A 14,917-nucleotide genomic window follows, 5' to 3' on the forward strand; every position below is an offset into this window, starting at 1 on the left:
GGCACCAGGGCACAAAACCCTATGATGTGGTGGAAAGGGAGCAGAGACCCTTTAAGGTATTCAGAGATCAGCTGGACCTTCTCTGCCAGGCAATGCTGTGCAGGTGGTGAGGATCAGCCAGTAGCTGGCTCCCACCCCTCCTCAGGGTTTAAAAAGGCTTCTAGCAGAAGGATGCTGCTCTTCTGGTGAAACTGAAAAGGAGTCAGTACTTTATCAGGTTGGTAAGAAGCAGAATCAGCTCTGAAGGTGCTGCCCTATCTGGGAGGGCAATGTTTAGAAAGACAAGGGCTTTATGGCTGTGCTGAGAGATCACTGCAATGTCTGCTTCTACCAGGGAGCTTGTACTCTGGTGCAGGGGGCAAGTTTCCTCCCAGAGTGGGTAATGGGGGCTGGGGAACAGAGATTTACCTGTGTGTAAGACAACGAGACCAGCTGTGAGCTTCTGGGCTACAAGAAGAGCATTGGAAAACGTCCCAAACCAGTCAGGAGCACCATCAGCATTGCTAGTAAATGACAGGATACAGGAAGATGTCAACAGTGGGGACTTACTATCTGACCTGTGCCCACCAAGGCCATGGCCCTGCTGAGAGAACTAAGAGTGAGCTTGGAGTCAGGCTGTCCTTGTACCAGGAGGCAACAGTGAGCAGATGCAGTTACCAAGGCTATGGGGAAAGCACCCCATCCTCTTTATAGCCACTATAGCTGGGTCATGCAAGAGTCTGAAGCTTGTTAGAGGGGAATCAGTCCTTCCTGGGAAGGGCAAGAGCAACAGCCCCTGCAGGGTGAGGGAGGTGTGTGCCAGGCTCAGTTCTCACCTGTGCAGCATGATGGAGGAACAGGCTGTGAGATTGAGGCTGGTAGTGTTCACCCCTCTGCAGGACTCATGCAGGGTGAACCCGAAGCAGATGAGGCAGGAGCAGATGGTCAGGCTGAATTTCAGCAGGAAGCAGAACAGGAAGTAGTGCTGAGTCTGTAAATAAGGGAGAGGCAGGAGGATGATGTGGGCATGTCACTGGCCCAGCCTCCCCTGCATCAGCCATCGGGGGACCAGTGGCTGCAAAAGACAAGCTGTAGTACAGGCGGGATGCTGCCTTGTGGGCACACTGGCACTATGGGATTCCCTTCCTGTCACAGAATCATAGAATAGTTAGGGTTGGAAAGGACCTTAAGATCATTTAGTTCCAATCCCTGTCCATGCCAGACTTTTGGATAGCATGGCTCACGCCATGGATCGACTTCCCAAGCGAGCTGGGAAGGCACAGGGCCTCAGCTATGCATAAACAGTGGGATAAAGCAGAAGGCAAAAACACGTGAACTGTTCTAATCTGACGGATCACCTACCTTTTTAGGAATGGAAGTCAAGTTTTTTCCTGTTGCCATGGTCATGATGGAGCTATGGGGAGGCTTGCCCAGGAGTGAGATGCTGCAGAAAGGTAAGTTAAGTGTCTCAGTAGCAAGTTCAGGCACCAGAACTTTTCTTTTTTGACTGTTTAACATTTGAACCCAAATAACCTCCTCAGGCTGCTTGAAGCATTAGCACTCACCTGGCCACTGCCTTAAGCATATGCTACAAAAGGTGTTAGGTCAGGTGCAAACAAGGAGGTAATCTCCAAATGTGTGATACGGAATGTATCACCCATGGTACTTTGACCTCTGCCTGACTCACAAGGCTCTCCATCACCCTACAATCAGTGCAGTAGTATCAGGATTAATAATACTAAGATATGATCATGATTTTCAGCTGGAGGTTCAAGCCACAAGATAGTAGCAGCTCTCAGACAGCAGGGCAGGGCTAACACAGCAGTACATAAATGCTCCTATCTCTATGTTCCCAAGTGCCTTGTTAAAGCAGGTGTTTGGAATAATCCTTCCAGCTTTCCTATCATGCCATGGCTGATGTCAGCTTCCTTTTCCCATGGATGCAGTGAGGCTGGGGCACTGGTCTGTGCATCCTGTGGGTGGGAGGCAGGAGATTCCACCCTGACAGACTCACCTGAGCAGTGGGTAGCAGAAACAGGAGAGCCACACGATGTCTGTGGTACTGAGGATGGGGGGCAGCTGCACCAGGCAGGAGAGGAACTGCACAGGAACAACCCACAGTGAAGAGCGTGAGCAGTGCTAGGACAGTCCTGTCATCCAAGATGCCACTGTCCTCCCACAAAACACTGGGATGAGCTGGTAACCAGGCTGCCACTACACATGCTTCAGGCTGCTGGGGATGCTTTTCCCCAGGGAAAAAGGGTTTGAAAAGAAACCCCTGTAGGAGCATCAGAGAGAAGGGGCAATGCAGCCAAGATCACATAGTCTGTCTGTACCTTCCCCAAAGATACCGTGTAAACCTGACTAAAGTCTACTTTCCTTACTTGCCCTGCTGCAGCCACCCACATCCATGCTAGCACTCCTGTCCTCTGAGCTAAATGCTGTCCCCAGCCAAGCCAGGACTCACCTGAATGACAACCAAGGTCAGCTGGCACTGAAGCAGGAAGAGGAAACACTTGCGGATCCCATAGGTTGCATGCCTGGCCTGGAAGGAAGCACAAGCCCTTAGAGCCCTTTGCTGTGATGGGAGCAGTTATCAGCCAAGAGCAATTACTGGCAGGCAGGGGCAGAACATGGGGCCTGCAGGGGAAGTGGGAGGGGAGAGGATCTGGACCCACTGTAAGCAACAGGGGAAGGTCTCTGGCGTACATGTAGAGGTAGTGAAGGGAAGGCATAATTTACACAAGGGTTAAGTTTAAACCTCCTGGCTTTTCTAGAGTACCACTTCTCCCCAGCACTGCACTGGTGTCTGGCTAGGGATCTCTGCAAGCTTCTACTTTATCCGACTGAACAGTGTTCATGTTCTGAGGCCACAAAGCATCATTCCCAAACCATCCCCTACACCTTGGACTGGTAGAGCCAGGCAGGAAGAGTGTATCTGTTGTGCTTCCTGAACAAAGGACAGGAAACAGAAGCAAAGCTAATGCTGGCAGCTTACTGAGGGTAACTCCATAAGAGTGCTCACATGAGCTCCCGGCTTTGCTCTCTGTGAGCTGCAGGAAGAGGGGTGAGTGTTAGAGAGGGCATGTGCCCGGCTTACCTGTTCTATGAGCCTGATGATGCTGGTACTCTCCTCCTGGCGGAAGGACATGGAGCAAGGCAGGCTGTTGAGTTGCCCTGAGAGCTGCAGAGGGGTGAGCTCATCAGATACATGAGTCATGGCGGTGCTGGTGGCATAGCCAAATGTCTCCCAGGAGCAACGAGATGGGTAGAGAGGGTCCAGCGCTATACTGCAAGCACAACACAGGAGCATTAGGGAAAGTCCTCATCCCAGAGAAGAACCTATGTTCCAATGCAGTCCAGCTTGTACAGTTGTGCTGTGCTATGCCACCTCTATCTACCTTGCTGGCAGGGAAGTCCTCAGCTGTGACATGAATTTAGGATCAAGTTTCCTCGACTTTCTGTAATTCCCAGAGAAATAATGAACATGTTTGGGGTTTTGGTGTTTGAAGGTTAACAAATCGGCTAACCCAAAGGGGCATTTCCACTCTTTCACCCAATAAGAAGCATCTGTAATGCCACTTGGTGCACAATAGTTCAGCATCTTCCCTTCAAAGATGGAGAGAAATACCTGTGTGTCTAGGGATCTAGGTAATCATCCCATCTAGTACCACCCAGATCTTCTTATGGAGACAAATGCAGTTCATAATGGACAGCAGTTGTGAGCTTTCCCTTGCACAACCCAGAGATCTAGTGTGACCCACAGCTGGGCACTTGCTAAGCATAAGGTAAAGACAGCAGGAGGAGTTTGGATCCTGTCCTACCTGATATCACTTTGCAGGAAGAGGCAGCTATTCCGCAGGTTGGCAGAGCTTCCCAGGCAGCAAGTCACCTCCCCATACTCCTGCATGATCTTGATCATCTCACACATGGCTGTAAAGGGACAGAAGGAGAAACCTAGTGTGTTATCTCATCATGCTCACAGATGCAGTGCTTCATACACCCCTCCCAGGTTGGATGACAAGCAGTCAGAGCTTTTCAAGTTCCCCCGACTGATATTCATCACTCGTGTACAATGAGATCTACAGTCTAAGTACACAGCTGATTAATTGCAGGAGGCAGGAATTAAGCTGTGATTGCCAGAATTATCACCCAGAGATTTGCATCTTTAGCACATCTCTTTCAGACCAGAGCTGTAGGTTTAGCAGAACATTAAATAAACCTAAATAATTAAAACCTAAAATAAATCTACAACTTTAAAATGTGCTCAACAGCACATCCCTACTGTCCTAAGTCTAAAGGAACAGAGGGAATACAACAAACTACTCCAAAAGCAGTGCCATGCTTAGCCATACACGGAGCCAGCTGCTGTTACTGCACTGCCACCACTACCTCTACATCAATCTCTTTATCAACACCCTCCTGGGGCCTCTAAATCAAAGCTGCTGTTTGATGTGCGTTTTCTTCTGGGGCTTTATGCACAGTGCTCTGCGTGTGGATGGATCTTCTAGAATGCTCCAGGAAAAAAAGAAAACAAGAAACAAACCAAACCCAAACCCACCTTCAGCAGACTCCTATGCAAACAGCTTAGCTAAAGACTGGTGCACCCTTATCTGCAGCACTGCAAGGGTTAGATGGAGCAGGAAACTGCCACTTCTGCTGAAAGAGAGGCAATCTCCTGGGCACTGAGTGGTTAGACAGGCTGGGCTGTACCCAGGTCTCACTGCCACTCTGTAAACTGTGCCCAGAAGTATCTAAAACACCTAATGATGCTTGGAACTTACACTTTAGTTCCAATACCTGTAGACAGGAATTGGCCAGCTGAGCACTCAGCCCATCTCTTAGATAAAATGGTATCTCTCAGAGGTAAGAAATGTGTTCTTTCTGGTCCCTGTAATCAAAAGCTCTGCAAAGCAAAAGGTTTAAACAGCCACTGCAAGAGGAAAATCATTTTGGGAAGTGATTTCCAAGTTCTGTATGGGCAGTGAGGGCTGTGAGCAGAGGTCAGAGTCTTCTAGCACACTGCCAATGCTTATTTAATAGAAGGCAGCAGTATTTTGGATGCTTGCTTTAGTGTGTCTGAAGAATGCAAATTGAAAGGAGCAGTTGTTAGCCCAATTCTGTAGCTAAGAAACAATCACTGAAATGAAGTTAACACCTGGCTTCCCACAGGTACAAATAGAGGGGTTTTAATAGCAAAATGTCCTTCTAGATTTCTGGGCTGTATCCCCTTCCCTTCCCCTTGTCCACACCCAGATGAGCCAGAGCAAATGATGGGGAAGGTATTCATGGGCAGGAGTAGGGCAGACCCAGGCTTTGTGCCACTTACTCTCTGGGGTGCAGTCTGTGAAGAGGGGCACCAGCAAAGGCACATTGTCTATGTTCTGCAGGTGAGGTCTCACCTGGTGGATCCCCCTGGGGAGTTTGGCCTGGAAAAGAAAGAAGAGACTAAGCAGGGGAGTGAGTGTATTAGGGAGAGGCATTGCAGAAGGAACTGTAACTTCAAACTGCTGCCCCTGAAGACAGAAGCTGGCTGTCCCAAGCCACTGTACAAAGCCCGCACAGACATGCTGTGCCTGCCTTCAGGGGTTGTAAGATCAGCATGATAAACCTGTGCTCAACGTTTTCTAAGGTCTTGTTACCTGTGTGGAGAAACTCGTCAGAGACTATGTGCTGCCTCCCAGCAACTCGCTCTATTTCATGTCTGAGTTCTGTATGGCACAGGAAAAGCTTGTCCCAACCTGGCTACTGGGCAGCACAAGCCATGGCTTATAGCTGGAGGAAAGACAGCTTCTGTCTGCACAGAACGTGGGGATGTTCCCACTGCCTGCCCAGCACATGGGAAGGGGACACAAATGGATTGAGATGTGGCTTTCAAGGCTATTATGTGTGTGGTCATCTCCATTCCTAAACTCCAAAAACCCCTGTTCAGTAAAAGTGATTAACTGAGAAAACCCTCAACTTCTCAGGTTCCAGATAGGAAGCTGGAGATCAGGAGTCACAGTGCAAACCAGCTAATCTGCTTTGAAGAGGAATTCCCTCTAGAAGTAAGGAGGTGATACTGATGACCATAACAACAGTACAAGGTGTGCAGGGAAAGGGGGCCTCACCCTGTTACAGTCCTCCAGGAAGCTGGGGATATCACTGTCTGTTGGCTGGAAGCTGATGAGATCTGAGTGCCCCTCCTCTTCCATCAGCAGAAGCCCTTCCACATCATCTCGAGAAACTGGAGCAGAAAGCAGCAGCATAAACAATCAGCACAACCCTGCCTCTGCCACCACTGTGCCACCCACATGGTGTATTCACGTGGCACTGCAGAAGATAGGAAATGTGAGGTCTGATTTTCTGGGTTAGCAACACTTAGATCCCACTCAGTCATCTAAAATGCAGTATTTTTAGATGACTAATCTGCTCAGAGGTAGAGATGTGAGCCCAGGCTCTACTCTTTTGAGATACAGTAGTTTATCTGTTCTCCTCTATCTCTTCTAGAGGAAGAAAAGAGTAAAGAAATCCCAGCTGAAGTAAGAAGAAAGCAAAATGCACAGGCAACAGACCCTCAGTGGCTTGAGCAGGGCCCCAGCAAGAACCAAAAGCACTAATGAGCAGTTGTAAAATCATGGCAGAAGGATGTCTGCTTCCAACAACTGTAGTGCTGCCTGGGTAGAAAGGCTGTAAATGTAAGGCACTCTCTCACATACACACACACACACACACCTCGGGCCCATCCAGTTTTGTGCTCAAAACTCTGAAGGCTCAGGTAGCTGCTGAGGACACAGGAACCTAGGAATGGGTTTAAAAGAATCATCCAGGAAACATTCAAAGTGGCTTAGGCACGGTTCTCTCACCCTGGTGTAGGTCATCGTGCAGAGATCCAGCATGGCTGGGGCTAGAGGGAGGGATCTCTGAGCCAGGCACATCACCATTAGGTGTTAAAGAGATGTGGCAATTCCAGCCAGTCTCCAAACCCATCTTCTCAGCAAACACCTGCAGATGAGCAGACAGATTTTAGTGCCAGAGTGGTGCAGACCAGTGCCATACTGGTACCTTCTGGACTCATTAGCTGAATCAGATTAACCTTAGATTGCACTGGTATGGACTCTCCAGTCTGCCAGCTGGGGGACATGCAAGTTCAGGGTTCAGCAGAGGCAGCTTACCTTGCTTTTGAGCTCATCTTCTAGGGAGAAGTAGACAAAACGGATGCAGGCATTGACCAATCCATCAATGAGGCGGACAATGTCAAGCCGGGCCTGATACTGAGATGAGACCATTCCCATGAAGATCTGTCCGCTCAGAGCCTGGATACAGTCTTCCTTCTCCATCACTTCCCCAATCCCTTCTTCAGGCATGCAAACAACACGCAATCACATTGAGACATGAGGGGCCACATGTGCATCACACAAAGTACAAATGGTGGGAGAGGCCACCCAGATAACACCCAAAGACACAGTACCCAGAAACATGCAGATACACACACAGGAGGAAAGATGAAGATACATCCATTTGTCCCAGCATACCCAGTCACAGAAGTGGTATCAGGACATCCCCACGTGTGACCAAGAATACAAGCACGAAACAATGAGCATGGAAGGGAAAAAGACAAAACAGAAGACAGGAATCAGTCACAAAGAACCGGGGCAGAAAGGTAAAGGATTTGTGCTGTGTAATGTTCACATGGCATTTTAAACACATTAAATTGTGCTTAAACAACAGGGGCAGTCTAGCTAGACACAGGGTGGCATCAGAGTACAAGGGGCTGATACAAAGGAACTGGAGCATATTCCCTCCAATGACATTGCAGATGCTCTCAAAGAGCCTGCAAAGGTTTTTTGACAGGGTTCCTTCACCATCACCAGCTCAGCTTGTGGTGAATGGGAGCTGGATGCAGCACAAGGAAAATAATACAACTCTTCACACAGTTGCAAAGCTTGCCACAGGTGGGACTGCAGAGTGTGCTGAAAACACTCACTCGCAACTGCCTCCCAGCACTTGGGAATCCCATAATTCATATGTTACAGAATGGGAGACCAAGGCAGAAGGAGATTAGGATTGCTTTTCCAAAAGAAAATGGAGTTATGTGCTTATTTCTCAGTCCCTTTACAGTTCTGAGGGAGATGGACGACCCATCTGGTGAGAATCCATTCCTCCAGCACAGCAACAAAATCAGGGGAGACTAGTCACATACCACCATGCATGGAATTCCTTGGAAAAACCCAACATATGTGATTTCCATAGGATCAGACAAATAGCAAACCAAGTATTGAAATACCAGAAATCTTGACTCTGAGTTGCCTGCTTTAAGAAACAGACTTCCCTCAAGTAGAAGAATTTTGCTGTAACTTAACTAGAAACATACCTACCAGCTGTTACATCCTTACTTCCTCTGGAAATGCATCTCCTTCAGAAACCCTTAGCTCTCAATTTCCATCTGCTGCTCTGAATAACAATGTTCTTACAGTGCTAGACTGATCAGAGAGCAAGCACCTAGCCCAGCAGCAGTATTTATTATAGACAGCACAGAGGACACGTACCATCTGAGCTCCAGCTATTCCTCCGACTGCTCTGCTTGATGGGGGTTGTCCCAGGGAGATCACAGCACGTGAAGATCGCATTCTGCCCAGGGACTTGCACCAGTTCTATGCACTTGCCATTGAGCTGGGAGGACAAGGCACAATGCATTGGCTTGTATGCAAAGGCAGAACAGTATCCTGAGAGGCAAGCTCGTTGGTAGAAATCCAACACCTTCTTCCTATGTGGAATAGAGAAAAGCCAGACAGAGTTAAGCATAAATATGCTTTATTTCTGACAATGGACACTGCAGTTCAATGTACAAATCAACAGCTGGGTATTTGGAAAAATGTATTCCATGAGGAGTGATGAGAGGCTCTAAAAAAGCCTTTCCTTAGAGTTTCTTCATTTTCTAAGCTACAGGCACTAGAAACAACAAACTAGGACAACAAGAACACATATTCCAGCAGGGGCAGTGGTGAACGTTTCTGTTTGCTCATCAGACAGATTGATGAGTATGAACACAGTGCTCTTTGAATACATTTATTAACAGAATATGCTCTATATGGCTGCCAGATGACTCCAAGAAGTTCACTGCATGACAGCAGGAGCTTAACACATCAGAGAGAATTTATCTGTAGGGAGACTAACACCAGGGGAGGAACTGACAACTCTGACAACGGTATCTATTGCAGAGATAGTTACAGCAACAGACTTCTGTCCCATCCCCTTTCAGATTTGGGTCCCAAGAGCTGTAGGTGAAGTCTCCATTTAGTTAATATTCAGTCACTGGAATAGTGTAAAGTTCCTTCTCTAAGTTGAAATCACAAATGAAACAGATTATACGTGGGATCTTTTATTGGCTTCTAAGATGATATTCCAAAAAGGACCAGTGGGAGTTTTCTGACACTTAAGGATAAGCAGACTTGGAAGAAGAATAATGTGCTGCTGGTCAATGAAACTAAGCATCTCTGCTCTGCTAGTGGGAACAGAAATTTAGCCTATATATGTGAATACAACAGACACTGCCAGATCCTGCAGCAGGACTAAAAGGGTGTGCTGCGTTGTGGTGGACTGGCTTGAAGCTGGCAGCAGCAGGTAGAACTGATCACTTTGTATTTGGTGTAAGACAAGGCACTTGTCTTGAACAACAACAAAAATTATCTACCACCAGCACATGACCTGATAATAATTCATGGTCCTACTACATAATAGAAGCCACCTAGAAGTGGCTAATGTGTTAACAGATACAGTAAGTCTCTTAGCCCAACAGATTGCTTGTTGCTGATCTCTTATGTTACTGTAATTTCAACAATTCATTATTATTAATTACAAGGCTCCTGTTCATAACCTGCTTGAAGCTTCTATTAAATAGCTTAATGAACACCAGAAAAGGGAATACTAGCAAAGGATGATCTGGTTCCCTCTGCAGTTGCACCCAGTGACACAGTGCCTACCTGTCAGAGCCAGAGAGCGGGTAGATGTCAGTACCATCCCAAAAGTCTGTGCAGGCCTCAAGGATGAGGTCAGCTGTCCCATGGGAAAACATCTGCTCCGTGCCTGAAGTGTAGGGGAACAACGAGCCAGCATCACACATACAGGCTTCTAGGAAAGGGATCTCATTCCAACTGCTCCTTCTGCTCAAGCAAACTGAGCTTGATACACTCCAAACAGCCCCTTTGACAAGGTTATGATGTGAGCCCCGAAGTCAGTTCCTGTTCACTCCTTACACTATGTAACAATCCTGCTCCTACAATGGGTGGGATAATATCTTGCTTCTGTATCCAACAGAACAGAAGAAAAGTTATCCCTGCGTGCCTCTTCCCATGAGACTACGAGCACCAGTGATGAGCTTGTGAGGATCAAAGTTTACCTCCACTGGAAAGTGCATTCGGCTTCAGCTCAGGATTGGATCTGAAAGGTAAGAGCTGTTCTTGAGTACCTTCCATTCAAGCAGCAGAAGGTAATTCTACAGTGCAACCCATTAGACAGCAGCCTGTTTCACAAAGGGTCCTGAAAACGTGTTAGGTCCAGGTGGGTTAGAAGTTCAACATAACAGACTCCAGGAAAGTAAATCCTATTGTGATCAGAGAAGAACTGAAACTCAGTAGACACCACAGCTTGCCTTGGGTTTTCTTCAACTACTTCACTCTTTAATACAGACTTAAAATCTTCTGTTCCCTCTCGTAGACAGAGGTGTTAAAAAGTGTTTCTCAAAGGTGTGTGATAGCAGTTGGCTGATACAGGTCCCAAGCATGGGGCACAAGGTAAAGGATGCTGCTGCCCCATTCATACTTCCTGCTTCCTTTCACTTGCACTGACACATTAACATTGCATACACGTAGACTTCCCAGTGGACATTCCCTCCTCCGGCTGCTCCATGATTTTGCCCCCAACAGCTTCAAAGCTGATCTAATGACAAAACCTCACTGCCAAGAAAAATGAGCCCAAAGGCTCCTTGCAGGCATTGCTGCTGAGGGCAAATGCTCCCACGAGCTGGTGAAACCAAGAGCCAGGAATACCCACTGGCACAAACCAGGCAGGGACCTTCAGGAACACAGGAGGATTTTCCAAAGCAGAGCAGCTCTCTGCTCTCTGCTATAAATAGCCATCTCAGGCCAAGTTTATCAGCATAACAAACCTCCAACTAATAGGAGCTGTGTGTGAGAGGAGGAGCCTGTCTCAGGGACACAAAGGAGCACTTGTGCCAAGTTCTGATTAATTGTATTGTATGAACACCTAATCCTTCCCACCTTGTCCTAGGGTCAGATAGTCCTTGCGAGGAAAGAGGGAGCAAGAGATGTTTATTCATTCATGCAAAAACTATGCCCCCGACACAGAGCAAGAGCATAGAATGGTGTGGTCATGGATGACCACAGACATACCTATATTCATGCCTGACAGCAACTGCAACCCATTTCCCACTCAGCAGAATCAGTACCCTGCACAACAGTCCTAAGAGGTAAATGGTAGTGACAGTAGGCACTGTAAACTGGAAGGAGTTCATTCAGCTTTCATTGCCAGTAAAGTGAGCTCAGCCTCTTCCCTTCTTAAACTATGAAGCTGAAGGCCAGGATTTCTCTGGCACAAGGGAGAAAACTAATGAATAGGACAGGGAGTATGACAGCCATTCATGAGTGCTGGGACTCATTAGGAAGAATCAAGCTGCTACAGCTGAGCCAGTGACACAGAGCAAAAGGAATGGAGGAGTGCAGCTATAGCAAAGGAAGGCAGAGATGGTATCAAGCCACTTTATTCCACTGAAGGTGACGGTGAGCCCCTCATTTCCATGTGGTTACTATGGATGTCGGATGAATGCTGCCAGATGGTGAGACACATATTTCCACAGAACAGCAAGGGAGCATACAGATAAGCTGCCTCCTCCTTCTGCTACAGCTGGAGAATTTATTATGTATCTCCCTTTGACTTCAGCACGTCCTGGGAATGGGTGGACTCAAAGATTTATTCACAAATAATGGATCGAGAGAGGTTAGTTGTGATCATCTGCTCTGACTGCACAAACAGAGCCATTCAATTGCAGCCAATGTCATCGGCACAATCCATTACTTCTGCTTGTATACGTAAAAAGTTTCAAGGGACAAGAGGTGTTCCAATGGTTAACTAACCCCACCAGCAAAACTCCTCTTAGCATCTACTCTAGACAGTGTAATCCAGGTCACACACACATTTGTCTGAGCTCCAGCCTCTAAACTAAACCGTTTAAACAGCAGGATAAGGAGTTGAAATGAGGCAACATGAAACATTAAAGGGGTTTTGCTACATTAAGAATCTCAGCATCAGAAAATACTTGCTCACAAAGGCAGGAGAGCAGCAAGCAGGATAAATGAAAGAGCTCCCCCCCAGGCTAAGATAAAAATTTTAGAGGAATTGGGCAAGAGAAGCCAGTTTACCTGATAAACCTCTGGCCAACAGAATAATAATGGTTTAGATTCAATATCAAACATAGTCAACTCCAGAGAGCCAACTTCAGTCAATTTAAGGTATTACGAAGAGATTAAGAGCTCTGACAGGCAAGCTGTTAAATCTTGCTGAGGTGCTTTAAGACCTCATGGTACCCAGCTATAATTCCTTTCCATCCTAGCCCGTTCCTATTAGACTAGGAAGGATTAAGAGTGGAGAAGTCAGCATGGCTTCAGGTGTTGTATGCATGGTTACCATGTGTTTGTATGGGATTTCTGCGATTTCTTATTAATGGGCAATATAGAAATGGACTATGCAATATAATACACTAGACAACTCACAAAGATGATGATTTTGATTTGGGTTATCAGAATGATAGCATCTGAAGCTAAAAACCCTGAGTAATATTGAATCCTGTGCAGTACCACTCTCGCTATTATAATGAAGTCTATTCAAAACCAAATAACCCCCCCACCTTGCTCTGCACTGCCATTTGGTCCCAGAAACCAGGTTTCCCATATGCTGAAATAATCCTAAAAAGTTATTTATGATCCTGGAGTAAGCCAGAGTTGGGAAGAACTCCCCCCTTCAGTATGCTGTAGCACTGATCACTAAGGTTTGGTGAGCACATCTGTACTGCCCATGGGCAGAGCAAGGCTATCACCCCACCAGGACTCCAGACTATTCCAGTCTGACATTTGCTAGGCTCTCTGCAGGAAAAGATCCTCCTGCACCAAGCAGATACCCAAAGGAAGGGGCAGTCTTACTGGTAGTGGTGTCCTTCACAAAAAGGTTAATCATGTGGCTCAGGGGTGGTCTCCTCTTGGTGATGGATGAAAGCTTCCCCAGGATTGTTTCCTTGACCATCTCATCACTTGGCAAGCGGTACAAGGCCAAATAGTTCTCCTGTTTGAAAAGGTCTTTAGCACCTGGTGTGAAACCTGAAACATGAACACAACAAGGATCAAAAACAGGCTCTAAGAAAAGCAGAGAAAAGGTCTTTCCTCCTGCTTCTGTGCCACCTGCTTTGCCCACACTCATTCTGATGTCTCCCCAGCAATAGGTAGCTGAGCTGCGCTCACTGTGCAGCTACATCAAGCTGGCTCAAGATCTATGATGAAAATCATTCAGAAGGACTTGATGTTATTCATGATTACAGCTTTCATGCTTCTGGTTCACTGAAGAGGAACTGTGACACTGAAGGACAAGCACACCAGTGAGTTCAAGAGCTTCCAGATTTCCATCCTAGTGGAGCTCGACTTCTTATCTCCCCTGTGCCTCGGCTTTCCTACCTATGAACAACCTGAGGTACCTCACATCATTTATACCCAAACTGCTGGTAAAGCACTACTGTAAAGACAGGGCAGCTGTCTATCCATTAGCAGGTATTCTTTGTCTCCTGTTGAGATTGGCAGACTCAAGCAGAATTCCAAGCCTAACCAGGGCTGGCTGGGAATATCCTTGATGACATTTGTTCCTTTGATAGTGTCTGCAATGTCAGTACTTGCCAAAACCAATCTCTTTAAAAGACTCTTCTGGCAAGTGAACAACAGAACCAGGTCTGTAATTTCACCTTCTCAGCAACCAGGACTGGGGAAGTATTTTTCTTGTGCTCTCTAAGGATTAAGTGTCTATTGACAGCTCTGATTTCTCTGTGTCTGCTCATCCAATTTCACCTTACCTATTAGCCTGGCAAGCTCACAGAGGCCCCAAGGCACATGGACAGGCAGCACAGCATTGTGAGTTTCCTGGAGCGCAATGTTGCAGAGGTGGTCAGAGAAGCGGCACAGACGCTCTGTCACACTGGCATTGCAGAGGTTGAGCAGCACATTCAGGCCCAGAGGCTTGAGGGAATTCAAGTGCATATGCCAGTTGGAGTCATCAAACTGGATGCAGGAGGGGTTCTGCTGGTCTTGGGACAGGCTAAGCATCTCAAGGTGGTAGTCACACACAAAGTCTTCAGCCTCACAAGTCATCACCTCACTGTCACCAACAACCTGGGCCAACAGACGGGAAAATGCTAGTTGGTTACAAAGAATACAGCTTGAGCCTAGAATCCCACAGGCAAATCCCCACTAAATTCCCAAAAGGGGACACTCTGTAGGTTTAAGTCTGTTTTACAGCTATACAAAAGACCACTTGTGTGCCCTGTCAGTATGTCTTACCTGTGCATGTTCCTCTTCTCCACCTTCTGTGTCCTTGCTAAAACTCACATTGGACCCAGACGGATGCTTGCTTCTGCTTGGCTTTCGGTGGGTATGGGCATCAGGAGCCTTTGGAGGGTCACTAGACCAGTTGTTCCTCTCTTGCTCGTTGGCCATATGGACTGTGTCTGCCAGAGGGCCAGAGAGCAAAGCATCTCTTTCATGGGGCTGCAAGAAACCAACAAAATGAACAGTGATGATTCAGTGGCAGAACATGAGCCATTACTGATTCACCTGCTGCTTTAGGATTCCTACAGAAGAGTATCTCATCCTCGCTGCTTCTTTATCCTTTAAGCAAAGAATTATAA

At 47.0% G+C, this 14,917-nt stretch overlaps 1 protein-coding gene and 1 long non-coding RNA gene across 7 annotated transcripts in view; one reads left to right on the forward strand and one right to left on the reverse strand.

Moving 5' to 3' along the window:
• TMEM94 (transmembrane protein 94) overlaps positions 1–14,917 on the reverse strand; it is a 50,930-nt gene that overhangs the window by 4,330 nt on the left and 31,683 nt on the right. For 3 of the 4 annotated variants that reach the window (XM_065693488.1, XM_065693487.1, XM_065693485.1), the window contains 16 exons: positions 14,571–14,777; positions 14,087–14,402; positions 13,173–13,346; positions 9,942–10,044; positions 8,508–8,725; positions 7,134–7,315; positions 6,825–6,963; positions 6,090–6,205; positions 5,309–5,408; positions 3,804–3,912; positions 3,080–3,269; positions 2,447–2,524; positions 1,994–2,079; positions 1,342–1,423; positions 816–970; positions 409–503 (listed from right to left, as the gene is read on the reverse strand). In XM_065693488.1, the coding sequence (XP_065549560.1) occupies positions 409–503; positions 816–970; positions 1,342–1,423; positions 1,994–2,079; positions 2,447–2,524; positions 3,080–3,269; positions 3,804–3,912; positions 5,309–5,408; positions 6,090–6,205; positions 6,825–6,963; positions 7,134–7,315; positions 8,508–8,725; positions 9,942–10,044; positions 13,173–13,346; positions 14,087–14,402; positions 14,571–14,777 (2,350 nt within the window). The remainder of the gene's footprint in view (positions 1–408; positions 504–815; positions 971–1,341; positions 1,424–1,993; positions 2,080–2,446; positions 2,525–3,079; positions 3,270–3,803; positions 3,913–5,308; positions 5,409–6,089; positions 6,206–6,824; positions 6,964–7,133; positions 7,316–8,507; positions 8,726–9,941; positions 10,045–13,172; positions 13,347–14,086; positions 14,403–14,570; positions 14,778–14,917) is intronic. The other variant, XM_065693486.1, reaches the window with a different exon arrangement.
• LOC136021354 (uncharacterized) lies at positions 186–9,918 on the forward strand. 3 transcript variants are annotated; one of them, XR_010615740.1, is made up of 4 exons: positions 186–217; positions 1,350–1,433; positions 5,949–6,026; positions 6,469–9,918. It is a non-coding gene; the product is annotated as an uncharacterized LOC136021354 (long non-coding RNA). The 3 variants fall into 3 exon arrangements; XR_010615739.1 differs by lacking the exon at positions 6,469–9,918 and having other exon boundaries at positions 5,949–6,462; XR_010615738.1 differs by lacking the exons at positions 5,949–6,026; positions 6,469–9,918 and adding an exon at positions 5,370–5,610.

The sequence above is a fragment of the Lathamus discolor genome, chromosome 13 (genome assembly GCF_037157495.1).
Source record: "Lathamus discolor isolate bLatDis1 chromosome 13, bLatDis1.hap1, whole genome shotgun sequence".
Taxonomy (NCBI): domain Eukaryota; kingdom Metazoa; phylum Chordata; class Aves; order Psittaciformes; family Psittacidae; genus Lathamus; species Lathamus discolor.